At 46.4% G+C, this 12975-nt stretch overlaps 2 protein-coding genes across 3 annotated transcripts in view; one reads left to right on the top strand and one right to left on the bottom strand.

Annotated features, from left to right (window-relative positions):
• Positions 1-4441: 4441 nt before the first annotated feature.
• Positions 4442-8016, bottom strand: map1lc3cl (microtubule-associated protein 1 light chain 3 gamma, like). Of its 2 annotated transcripts, none has more exons than XM_028589721.1 (5): positions 7981-8016; positions 6214-6471; positions 6060-6115; positions 5474-5580; positions 4442-5231 (listed from the first exon to the last, which is right to left on the bottom strand). In XM_028589721.1, exons 2-5 carry the CDS (start codon positions 6269-6271, stop codon positions 5042-5044), a joined length of 411 nt encoding a protein of 136 aa, XP_028445522.1. In that variant the 5' UTR covers positions 6272-6471; positions 7981-8016; the 3' UTR covers positions 4442-5041. The 2 variants fall into 2 exon arrangements, with proteins under 2 accessions (XP_028445522.1, XP_028445521.1); XM_028589720.1 differs by having other exon boundaries at positions 6214-6587; positions 7981-8009.
• A 1759-nt stretch (positions 8017-9775) lies between these two features.
• LOC114562792 (uncharacterized) overlaps positions 9776-12975 on the top strand; it is a 16234-nt gene continuing 13034 nt past the window's right edge. The window contains exon 1 of the mRNA XM_028589393.1: positions 9776-10449. Coding sequence (XP_028445194.1) covers positions 10183-10449 — 267 coding nt within the window. The 5' untranslated portion in view covers positions 9776-10182. The remainder of the gene's footprint in view (positions 10450-12975) is intronic.

Raw genomic sequence — 12975 nt, forward strand, 5'->3', positions numbered from 1 at the left:
ATTTAAATAAATATGCAAGCCAAGCGAGCATGTCATGCCTTTCAAACATAAAAGCGGCAGATACTAGCGTGCACTAGGGCCTGCCTTAACTACCTTATGCCATTGGGGGTACTTGTATGTGTGTGTACCATAGACTGTTAATATTAATGGTCAACACATCTGGTTCGGCGAAGTGCTGCAAATGAGGAAGTGCCTTAAACCTGCATTCTATCTGAATTCCAGCAGGGGGAGACACGTGAGGTTGCAAAAGGAGGTCGGTTTCTGTAGAAGTCTATGAGAAAGTGACCCACTTCTCACTTGATTTATTACCTCAGTAAACATTTTCATAATGAGTTTATGGTCTCAATCGCTAGTTCGAAGTCTTCTGCAACTAAGAATGATGTCAATTTTTTGTATTGGTCTTGTTGACAGCCCATGGGCCCACCACCTGTGGGAGGAACCGTTGGGGTCGGGTGCGATGCCACATGGGTGGCAGTGAAGGTCAGGGGCCTCGACGACCAGACCCGGGCGGCAGACGCTGGCTCTGGGGACGTGGAACGTCACCTCTCTGTGGGGGAAGGAGCCGGAACTGGTGCGGGAGGTGGAGCGCTACCGGTTAGATCTGGTGGGGCTTACCTCTACGCACAGTCTCGGTTCTGGAACCATACTCCTGGATAGGGGTTGGACTCTTTTCTTCTCCGGAGTTGCCCAGGGTGTGAGGTGCCGGGCGGGTGTGGGGATACTCACAAGCCCCGGCTGAGCGCGCCGCTGTGTTGGAGTTTACCCGGTGGACGAGAGGGTCGCCTCCCTACGCCTGCGGGTTGTGGGGGGGAAAACTCTGACTGTTGTTTGTGCATATGCACCAAACAGGAGTTCGGAGTATTCTGCCTTCTTGGAGACCTTGACTGGAGTCCTGCATGGGGCTCCAGTGGGGGACTCCATTGTTCTGCTGGGGGACTTCAACGCACACGTGGGCAATGATGGAGACACCTGGAGAGGCGTGATTGGGAGGAACGGCCTCCCTGATCTAAACCAGAGTGGTTGTTTGTTGTTGGACTTCTGTGCTAGTCATGGATTGTCTATAACGAACACCATGTTCGAACATAGGGATGCTCATAAGTGTTCCTGGTACCAGAGCACCCTAGGCCGAAGGTCAATGATCGATTTCATAATCGTTTCATCTGATCTGAGGCCGTATGTTTTGGACACTCGGGTGAAGAGAGGGGCAGAGCTGTCAACCGATCACCATCTGGTGGTGAGTTGGGTCAGGGGTGGGGAAGACTCTGGACAGACCTGGTAAGCCCAAACGTGTAGTGCGGGTAAATTGGGAACGTCTGGAGGAGGCCCCTGTCCGACAGACTTTCAACTCACACCTCCGGCGGAGCTTTTCGTGCATCCCTGTGGAGGCTGGGGGCATTGAACCCGAGTGGACAATGTTCAAAGTTTCCATTGCTGAAGCTGCTGCGGGAGCTGTGGTCTTAGGGTCTTAGGTGCCTCAAGGGGCGGTAACCCACGAACACCGTGGTGGACACCGTGGTCAGGGAAGCCGTCCGACTGAAGAAGGAGTCTTTCCGGGATATGTTATCCCGGAGGACTCGGAGGCAGTGCAGGGTACCGAAGGGCCCGAAGGGCTGCAGCCTCTGCCGTGAAAGAGGCAAAGCAGCGGGTGTGGGAGAAGTTTGGAGAAGATATGGAGAAGGACTTTCGGTCGGCACCAAAGTGCTTCTGGAAAACTGTTCGCCACCTCAGGAGGGGGGGAACCATCCAAGCTGTGTACAGTAAGGATGGGACACTGTTGACCTCAACTGAGGAGGTAATAGGGCGGTGGAAGGAGCACTTTGAGGAACTCCTGAATCCGACTAATACGCCCTCTATGTTAGAGGCAGAGCTGGAGGATAACGGGGGATTGTCGTCGATTTCCCAGGCGGAAGTCACTGATGTAGTCAAACAACTACACAGTGGCAAAGCCCCGGGGATTGATGAGATCCGTCCAGAAATGCTCAAGGCTCTGGGTGTGGAGGGGCTGTCCTGGTTGACACGCCTCTTCAACATTGCGTGGAAGTCTGGGATGGTGCCAAAGGAGTGGCAGACTGGGGTGGTGGTTCCCCTTTTTAAAAAGGGGGACCAGAGGGTGTGTGCCAATTATAGGGGTATCACACTTCTCAGCCTCCCTGGTAAAGTCTACTCCAAGGTGCTGGAAAGGAGGGTTCGGCCGATAGTCGAACCTCGGGTTGAGGAGGAACAATGCGGATTCCGTCCTGGTCGGGAACAACGGACCAGCTCTTCACTCTCAAGGATCCTGGAGGGAGCCTGGGAGTATGCCCAACCGGTCTACATGTGTTTTGTGGATTTGGAGAAGGCGTGACGGGTCCCCGGGAGATACTGTGGGAGGTGCTGCGGGAGTATGGGGTGAGGGGGTTCTACTCAGGGCCATCCAATCTCTGTATGACCAAAGTGAGAGCTGTGTCCGGGTTCTCGGTAGTAAGTCGGACTCGTTTCAGGTGAGGGTTGGCCTCCGCCAGGGCTGCGCTTTGTCACCAATCCTGTTTGTAATATTTATGGACAGGATATCGAGGCGTAGTCGGGTGGGGAGGGGTTGCAGTTTGGTGGGCTGGGGATCTCATCGCTGCTCTTTGCAGATGATGTGGTCCTGACGGCATCATCGGCCTGCGACCTTCAGCACTCACTGGATCGGTTCGCAACCGAGTGTGAAGCGGTTGGGATGAGGATCAGCACCTCTAAATCGGAGGCCATGGTTCTCAGCAGGAAACCGATGGAATGCCTTCTCCAGGTAGGGAATGAGTCCTTACCCCAAGTGAAGGAGTTCAAGTACCTTGGGGTTTTGTTCGCGAGTGAGGGGACAATGGAGCGGGAGATTGGTCGGAGAATCGGGCGCAGCGGGTGCGGTATTGCATTCAATCTATCGCACCGTTGTGGACGAAAAGAGAGCTGAGCCAGAAGGCAAAGCTCTCGATCTACCGGTCAGTTTTCGTTCCTACCCTCACCTATGGTCATGAAGGCTGGGTCATGACCGAAAGAACGAGATCCAGGGTACAAGCGGCCGAAATGGGTTTCCTCAGGAGGGTGGCTGGCGTCTCCCTTAGAGATAGGGTGAGAAGCTCAGTCATCCGTGAGGAGCTCGGAGTAGAGCCGCTGCTCCTTTGCGTCGAAAGGAGCCAGTTGAGGTGGTTCGGGCATCTGGTTAGGATGCCCCCTGGGCGCCTCCCTAGGGAGGTGTTCCAGGCACGTCCAGCTGGGAGGAGGCCTCGGGGAAGACCCAGTACTAGGTGGAGGGATTATATCTCCAACCTGGCCTGGGAACGCCTCGGGATCCCCCAGTCGGAGCTGGTTAATGTGGCTCGGGAAAGGGAAGTTTGGGGTCCCCTGCTGGAGCTGCTCCCCCCGCGACCCGACACCGGATAAGCGGACGAAGATGGATGGATGGATGGATGGATGGATGGTCTTGTTGATTTTAAAATCGGCGATAAACATCACATCCGCAACCAGGATGGCTGCACCCGTAACGGCAAACTCGACGACTCATAGCAGATCTCCACAAACCAATGGGTGACATCACACATACTCTGTCCACTAATTTACAGTCTATGGTGTGTACAGTACATCTGAGTACAAGTAGTCTCGCTTTGCCAGACTTTCCTTCACAGCACTGTGGAGGAGGGTCTGGCTAGTCCACACAGCATTCCGGGATGGGAGAAAAACGTGCTCTGGTTTATTGGCATTTCTCCAAACAAATCACAATTGTCATGGGCTGCGCTAAGCTCCGCATGGAGCCGCTGCAAAATAGCCTCGGGAAGGAACTTGTTTTAGGGGAACATGTGTACGTTCAAAAGTTGTTTTGGTCGTGCAACAGAAAACTCAGATTGGACAGATAGTCTAGCTCTCGATTTACCCTGCAGAGATCTGAGGAGCAGTTAACCATAATCCTCATAAATCCACCGGAGTTTAAAATTCCAACATAAACTACACGGACGGTAACCGACATCCGGCTGAAAAGAATGAAATCCAGCAGAATTTCCGATGGCAATGGAGCAATCCCGGAAGTGGAACGTCGTGGATATAGACAAAAGTACAAGTGCACAATAAAATCACTGGATTTCAAGTGTAACAACACCATATCTTCAACTGTTAATGTAGTGAAGCCTTAACCACCCTAAAAAGCCCTAAGATTTTATGAAACAATGACTACTTTTGATGCTTTAATTTAACTTGAAGGATTAAACAGCTTCTGTGTGGTTTGACAAAATTCGAAACCCATTCAAACTCCATTCAATGTTCTAAAACATCTGGAGTTCAAGCTCAAAAAACACAGCTGTCACCTAAAAAGTTAACATTTTGAAAAGACACTTTTTCCTAGCAGCAAGCTAACTTTAAATATTTTATAAACTATAGGTAAATATCACACAAAGTCAATAAATTAAAATGATATTGATTTATTTTTTGCTCTACTGACAGCTAGATACAGAACAAATCATTCAGCATTCAAGTGACATCCAGGTTTTCAATGAGGGCCTCAAGAGTCCGGAGCATAGTTTCACATTTTTAAGGAAAGGACGAGGATGAAGAGGCAATCAAAGAAAGGAGAGATGACAGGAGGAGATAAGTGCTAAAAAAAAGGAGTGTGATTACCAGCAAGACATTGACCCTGTTTGTGTAGAGTGGAGAAGGTGGTGGTTTTACAGGGCAGATATGAACATGTTTGACCAGCAAAGACAGAACAGACCAAGAAAATCATCCCAATTTCTTTAACATTTTGGAGAACTATTGCATCTGTATTGAATCTAACAACCACTCTGTCCAAAACAAAGACATCATCATCATCATCATCATCATCATCAGGGTGAGCCTTGTCCTAGTGGCAGAGCATGAAGAAAAGAGTGATTTGCTGCATTTGAAAGTCCAGAAAGTTTCATGAGGTAGGCTGATATGCAATTTGGGGCTAAAAAAAACTGGACAAAAACAGTCACTGCTTGGCTCTTTTTGCCTCCAGTTTGGTATTGTGGTGTCTCCACTATCGGTTCAGTTAATTGTATGTGCTTCAGGTTCAGCAGGGCGGTCTGTTTGCTGTTTGAGGTGCTCCGAACATCTCCTGTGAGGCGTAGGTGATGTAGAGGAAGCCGTCAGTGTCACTGTATCGGGAATAAACCTCCCCCATGCTGGAAGACATGCAGGACATGCTCTTCTCTGCCACTAAGAGGAACAGAGCCTGGGTCGAGTCCAGGGCAATCTTATTCCTGAAAGAAAGAGACAGTTGGAGAGGTGGAGAAAGGATGGAAACAACAACAGATTTTTAGGACAAAAAAGAGAGTATGAGGGAGGCAGGCAGAGAACAATGGCACACCTGACAGCTTGGGGGAGAAAGTGGAGAGAAGGGAGGGTTGGCTTGAGAAGAAAAAGTCTAGAAAACTCCAAAACAAGCTGGTTGAGAAGTAAGGTCTGTTGATTCTACGAGTACACAGTGTCACAAATTAGTTACCTGAGCAGGCAGAGGAACTGACCCAAGGTCAGCTCGAAGGGAACCAGGAATTTAGTTTTGTCCAACAGGGGGAGAGTCTTTTCACGGAGGTAACGTTCAACAATGACCTGAACACAAAAAAACACATCTGGGGTAAGCTGCTGGTGCCATCACACACACACACACACACACACACACACACACACACACACACACACACACACACACACACACACACACACAGGTTTGTGGCACTATCTTTGTGGGGACCCGTCATTGACATAATGCATTCCCTAGCCCCTTACCCTAACCTTAACAATCACAACTAAATGCCTAACCTTAACCCTTACCCTCACCCTAACCATAACCTAATTACCGTATATCCCTAATCCTAAAACCAAGTCTTAACCCTCAAACAGCCCTTTAAAGTTGTGGGGTCCAGCATTTTGGCCCTACAAAGCTGTCGGGACCCCACAAGTATACTGGACTCCCAGTTTTTGGACCCCACGACTGTAGTTAAACAAAAACCCAAACACACACACAACATAAAGTGTGACACTGGTGATTAAATGTTATTTATTAATATTTGTATGGAAAATCAACTCACAGGCAATTTGTTGGGGAATTTTGTCCGAATGCTGCACACTTCATCTTTTCTTGTCTCTAAAAAGAAATATTTTATACACATTTCACACTTTTAACAAAAGCATTAATACAGTGTGAGCTCAATGTTTTAATGCAAGCAACGAAATGTGACTTACCGAGGCATTTCCTCTGCTTGAAGGGCATCATCTCCATAGATTTCTCAAAAGGAGCCATGTTTGTTTGTTACTTGGGGTAGTTTGCAGAGACCAGCGGTGATGGAGGTGGCACGGCGGTCTTTCCCGGGCTGACAGTGAAGTCCCCTCGGGTGGAAGTCAACAAACCCCACTGAGCTGCTCTAACCACTGGTGTTTTATAGGAGAAGGAGCTGGGAGGAGCCGAAATGCGACACCAACAACAAAGACACACTCCTGGTCCTGGTGGGCAGTGTGAATGCACATTCACACATACTGGTTATCTCACTGGGCATTCTCACATCTACTGGTGATATTGGGTGCTGCTGTGTAGACAGGAGTGTAATGAGGGCAGCCCACTATGTGAGGAGCACAAACACCACATGACATGATTCAGAGGAACCTGGTGCCACCACCTTTATCATGAGGTTTGAATGCTCTCCATTCAACTCTGACCTTTGACCTCACTGTTTGATAGCCTGAGAATGATTGTGATCAATTAGTAACACTAAGTGGAATGTTGACGTGAAGGCATGGACAGATTATGCCTGTGTAAACAGACATGCAAAAAGCCCCAACATCTTTACCAAGAGCCAGACTTTGTGATGCTTTTGCCTCTTTTTTGTTGTTTCCCGTCTCTTTGTATTCATTACACATCTCTCTATGGTTTTGTATCTTTTTGTGGTTATTTTGCATCTCTTTGTAGAAGTTTTTTTGTCTCTTTGTAGCCATTTTGTGTTTCTTTGTGGTTGTTTTGCCCCCTTTTGTAGGTATTTTGTGTCTATTTGCAGTTGCTTTGCAACTTTTTGAAGTTGTTTAATGTCTCTGTGGTCATTTTGCATCTCTTCGTGGTCGGTACGTGTCTCTTAGGGGCCGTCCACACGGAAACGTTTTTTTGTGCAAATGCACATGTTTTGCATTGTTTGGGCCAACCGTCCAGACGAATCCTGCAAACGCACTGCCTGAAAACGCACTTTTTTGAAACCAAGTCTCAGGGTGAAAAAATCCGAAAACGGCTCTTGTTTGGCTTCGTATGGATGGTGAATACGGATCCGTATCGATGATGTCATTGCCACACCCCTCTTTTACACCCTCTCCCACGGCCGCTGACGCACACAACTGCGGTGAAGCTAAGCGAGCATGTCCCATCTCCGTGGTCAAACCAGCTCACTTCATCTAAATACTGTGTCTCTGCTCCCTGACCCTTCCCTCTGGATTCTACACAAGATATATTGCTAACGTTATGTAGCCAACGTTAAACATCGCTAAAGTAGCTGACTGCTCCAGCAGCGAAGTAACCATTGACGTAACCTTAACGTTAGCTGCTATGGCTATCTGTTTATAAAGTGGAAGTAGATAATTTATCAACTAGCTAGCTAATCTGTCTGCTTATCAACTCCTTGAATGGATTATAGTAACTTTTACCACGGCTTATTGTAGAAAGGCTACTGCAAGAAAAACGTATAGATTATTAAAAAGACATCATTCATGGATCATTGATGTTTGTTTGACTCTGCCGATGTTAGAGCTAGCGAACGTTAGCGCGCTAACGTTAACTCGCTGCTAGCGCGCTGCAATCATGCAAAATAAAAAGCAATCCAACAGCACATTATACAACGTAAACAAAGACATTTTCTTGCGCCGGCCTTTATAAAATGAGCAGTGGTGAAAGTTATTATAGTCCACGGACGTATTAAGAGAAAATTATAATCTAGCTAGTCATGTTATGATGGGAAGTGGAAGTGACCTAACCTGACTCCGCCAGATGGATTGCTTCGCATTTGCTCGGCATATCCGTCTGGGAACTTTCCGTTGGAGAACTTTTGGGAAGGGGCGGAAATACTGGTTAGCTGATTGGATGAACTATCTGTTTATCACCTATGTTGGTGATAGACGGGCCAAATCAACCAATCAGATCCACGAAGCGTATGAAAATACAACCACAAGCCCGCCCCTGCTGCTGCAGGCAAAGCATAGCACGTTAGCTCAGCATGCAAGCAACATGTCGGTAAAGGAGATTTTCCGTTTGTGTAACAAGAATTTAGGAATAAAAGGCACCATTTCAGGTTCCCGGACCATATTCCAAAAGAAGCATCCAAGAGAAAAAAAGCATTAGCGAGCGGCTAACAGAATTAGGGCTACCGCTGGCTGATAATACTGGTTAGCTGATTGGATAAACCATCTGTCTATCACCACCTAACCCACCTCAAAACCAACGCTGATTGGCCCGGTCGTTTGGCTAACGGCTCCAAATTTTCTCTGCCTCAAGATGCCAGAGTGGAAAACTGGAGCTCGCGAGATCAGGACGGTCTCACGAGGCTAGAAGTGACTATGCTCTTCTTCTCCGTTTTTTGGTGAATTTGTGTAGCAGAAACAGCGCCACCTATAGGCCTGGCATATGAAGTAGCTATTGAGTCATTTACAAGTGGATTCGTTTGGACGCAACTATTCTTGAAACGAATCCAGGGAAGACGGGTAAAAAAAAGATCGTTTTGGTACGTGTGGATGGGGCCTTTGAGTGATATTTTGCAGGTGACACTAATCCATCAATGCGGTTTCAGTACTGGGGCTGTCACAGGCGCCGTATCTCCAAACTGTATTTCAGTTTGATAATAATAATAATAATAATAATAATAATAATAATAATAATAATAATAATAATAATAATAATAATAATAATATTTCTGCTGTAGATGTCTAAGGATATAGTGCAGTAAGGACTAGAGTTTCATTATATACACTCAGTTGCCAGCAGTCTGATACAACAACTCTGTAATAAATCCTTCACGAAAGATATAATGTTCAATTTTGAACTGCGTGATCATTTTGGAGGTGGCAGTTTGAGCTGCTGTTGAATTATACTGCACTATACTGCTGTGTTTCTAAGACTTTGTGCTCTCCACTGTCAATAAACCAGCAACTGAATGTAAGCCTACATAATAGTTTAACTCAGATAAGTCAAACATTTTGAGCCACCAGCCTGTGGAAACATATCCAGGGACGATGCGCTGTTGTGGATGAAGATCACCCTCTGCTGGTTGAAAGGTGGCACAAGAGCAAAGTGAACTGCACCTGTCTAACATGCAGAATAATACAGACACATAATTGCCTAAATAATCCTCTCTTTTTTTTATTGAAAACTGTATGCTTTTTTTCTTACTTTTTTAAAACTTGTGGACAGATCTTGAAAAAGATTTGTTCCCTAAAGTTGAAAGTTAACTAAAGTTGGGGTTCGGGGGGATCCTACTATATCCTCCATTTTCACATTAAAACTATAGTATTGTGTACAAAATGATAATATAGCGTACTACAGAGCATGATGAGGTCACTTTGTAACCTCACTATGGGGACACTGTAGGAATGTGAGCATTTGTCCACTGGCATCCTGAACACTGGAGTTGGACACTCCACTTTTTGCATACGTCCATTCGAAAAACTTCCCTGTCCAATCGGTGTGCAGCTCTGGTGCAGCGGCTCCTCCTCTCCTCTGCCTGCTCCCACATGTAACGCTATCACCCTCCGTCTGTTTTTTGCATTGTCTCATAGGGGACGCAGAGTACAGGAGCGCAGCACCATGGCAACTCCACTGGACCGAGAAGCTTATAAGTGACATTTAAAAAAAAGAGAGGATTGTGTCAACAGGAAATGAAGACATGGCTCGTTGATGTTCCCTCATACTGGTGGATTCATTAATTCTAGTCTTGTGCCAGTCAGCAGGGCTGCATGAAGCTGTAGGCTGTAGCTGCATGGCACGTTAGAGATGGTGATTATATTTCCCCTATCGCATTGATCCAAGCGGCTAAGTAGGCTACTATGTTGCTATCGCTCGTCCGGACCTGTGTTGCTCTACCTGGAGCTGCACCATAGCCAACTCGTTCGTCTCATCCATTGCACGGCAACTGAGCGGTGGTCGGCGGTGCGCCTTGGTTCCGCCTGCCGGGAACCCCGACGAGGATGGCCGGCCGCCGCGGCTGCGTGAACTCGCTGTGGTCGGGCACTGAGCGTGTCCGCATCGGAGAACGCCTCAACGCGACGCTGGCCGGGGTGCTGGAGCTGGAGCTGCTCAGGTGCAAACACCTGGAGATGGTGGACACCGCTCTGGAGCACCGAGCCTCCACTACCGCCAACGCCGAAGAGCCACGGGCGGAGGAAGGGAGCGGAACGCCGGAGAGCGCCGTCTCGGAAGCCAAGCATGGCTCTGCGACATCCCGCAGGCAACAGGTCAGTCAGTGCGTCTGTCACGGAGCTCTACATGACGAGATTATTAAATATGGATGCGGGGATGATGGTGATCTGCCAACAAGCCAGTCCCTCTGCGCCTCAGTAGACCGATTTTATCGCTGCTTGGCGGGGCATGGCTATGCCGAGGGCTGAACACCCAACTGAGTGAGATGATGCCAGGGACCATCCAAGCATGCCCGATCATTTTCCACAGCAGCAGTTTGTGACCGTCATGGAGCAAATGTCATGGAGGTCAGGGTACCAGGACCAGCTCCTGTCTGGCTGGCTCTGTGCCCTGCCTCAAGGTTAGAAAGGAGGATATGGTGGGATAGGCGCTAAAATCAGGTGCAGGCATTATCACACAAGCCAGCAACCAGACACTGCTGCAGTTTTTTGGCTCTGGTCGGTATGCTCATCAGCTGTAAAGGTCACTTTGGCATCCAGTTTGCATTCAAATCACTCTGATCACAATATGAAGGTAGACTCCATCACTGTAGGTCATCTGAGCTAAACTGTGCAATGTTGATCTTTTATTGTGAAATCCTGAATGCTCCAGTGAACTGTGACTTTCTTTCTTCAAACACATACATACAATTAATCCATTTCCAATCCTAGTGTTGAGAATGAGGGGAATGTGGGTTGACCTGTAATACAGGAGGATAGGATGTGAACAGGTCCCATCCTGGACGCCTGGATACTGGGGCTGTCTGGTCTCTTATTAGTGGACATGAACTACATTTGAACCAGTGAAGTCATCAAGATGAAAAAATCTGTTGGAAATGAGAGGATAAAGATGCCTGCGAGTGCATCCAGCAAGATTTTCCGGTTAGAAATGCGAGACTTAATACATGATCTAAAATGGTCACTGGCAAGACAATATTGAATCAATAGAGCTGAAAAAATGTGTTGATTAGTCAATTAGAGGATTGACAGCAATTATTTTGAAAAGGAATATATTTTGGTTTAGGAGTGAGCAATCTGAAGCTGTCGCCTTGGGCACTGGGAAACTGCGATGGGCATTTTTCCCTATTTTTGTACATTTAATTGGACAAACTCAGAAAAATAATGGTTAGTTTCAGCTTCAGGAAATACAACAGCCTGTTATGTCCTTTTTTTATTTAAAGGGCACCAATTTTAAATATAACTGCTCCTTTCCACCACATCAACAGCCTTTTCTATGAAATAATACTCCTTCAAGAAGTGAAATTGCTCCTTAAGATCAAACTATCCTAAAAAAAATAATAGATTGTCTTTTTTCATGGACCTAATTCACTGCATTGTACAGAGAGTGTAGTTATGTGCGTGTAAGTCTGTCATGGATTATCTCGAGATCATTTCCAGATTTGACAAACCAGTGACAGGTTTGTGTTGTGTTCAGGGTCTCCTGGTGTTGGTAGTTATTCCACCTCAGATATTAAATCCTTTGCTGCATTAATATCCTTTTTATTGTTTTTCTGAGAAAGTAACCGACACTTCATCCTGATCACTTTGCACACAGTGTATTTACACTGTGAATATGTGTGCCTGATACTACTGTAATGAGCCATATTAGTCAACAGCTTGCAGCACATTGATACATGTACAAATGTTCTGTCTAAATCAGGCCACAGCTCAGGTCACCTTTTTTCAGAACAGTCTATTTATTTGACACAATAATTACATGCTTACACTAAAGGGAAGATAATAATAATAATACAATCTGTTTTCATCAGTGCAGGGACAGAAATGTCAGTCCCATCTGAGGGCATCTGCATGGAAGTGTGGCTCATAATATGCCGCCTTCCTCGCCACCCACCTCCCAACATCTCCTCTGTAGTTCCCCCCGTGGTGCTGAGATATCCCGTTGAGAGGCCAAGCTCATTCTCACCTCTAAAGGGAGCTGCCAGTGTAGCAGAGCAGGCTGGCACTCTGCCCTCTGCCCAGGCCGACCTCCGCCAACACAAAACTCACAAAAGATGCATAAATGGAGACAAATAGTTGTTCTTGTTGTTGCAAAAGTGACCACATCTAGTTTAAACAGAGAGAGCAAAGAAGAGAGAGCAGATGTTTATTTACTTTCGTCAATGGGGATGATAACTGTAAAAATGTCAACCCCAAACACATTCTGTTAATTTGACCTGGAATTCATTACTTGCTGCTTTGACAAATGCAGGATGTTCTGCTTTTTAAAACGTAACTATTTTTGTGAGCTGAGGATTAGATGACTCACAACATAATGTGCTATACTTTAACACCAGCTTTTTGCTCTACTTTAACACCAGCTTTGTTAATTTTTGGAAAAATACAATTTAAAATTACATCTTTTCTACCTTGTGATGTGCTCCGGCATTTGTGACGCATGCAGGTTTTTGAAAGAAGTAATGACACCTGAAAAACAAGTGCTTCTTCAACATTGTTTGTGGAAAGCAAACACATTTAGTTTGTATGAAATATGTTTCAATATCATAAATAATTCAGTTTTAGGGTTGCAAATCTGTTTTTATAAGTAGACCCAAATTTGATTTCCAAATTAAGTATTCTACATGT

This window comes from Perca flavescens, chromosome 10 (genome assembly GCF_004354835.1).
Source record: "Perca flavescens isolate YP-PL-M2 chromosome 10, PFLA_1.0, whole genome shotgun sequence".
In the NCBI taxonomy this organism is placed as follows: Eukaryota; Metazoa; Chordata; class Actinopteri; order Perciformes; family Percidae; genus Perca; species Perca flavescens.

Excerpts from the sequence above, each read along its gene's own strand:
- map1lc3cl (XM_028589721.1), bottom strand. The coding sequence starts at position 6,271 with ATGGCTCCTTTTGAGAAATCTATGGAGATGATGCCCTTCAAGCAGAGG. Across the intron at positions 6,116-6,213 it reads CAAGCAGAGGAAATGCCTCG|AGACAAGAAAAGATGAAGTG; the intron begins GTAAGTCACATT and ends ATTTCTTTTTAG. Across the intron at positions 5,232-5,473 it reads CAGTTCCTCTGCCTGCTCAG|GAATAAGATTGCCCTGGACT; the intron begins GTAACTAATTTG and ends TCTTTCTTTCAG.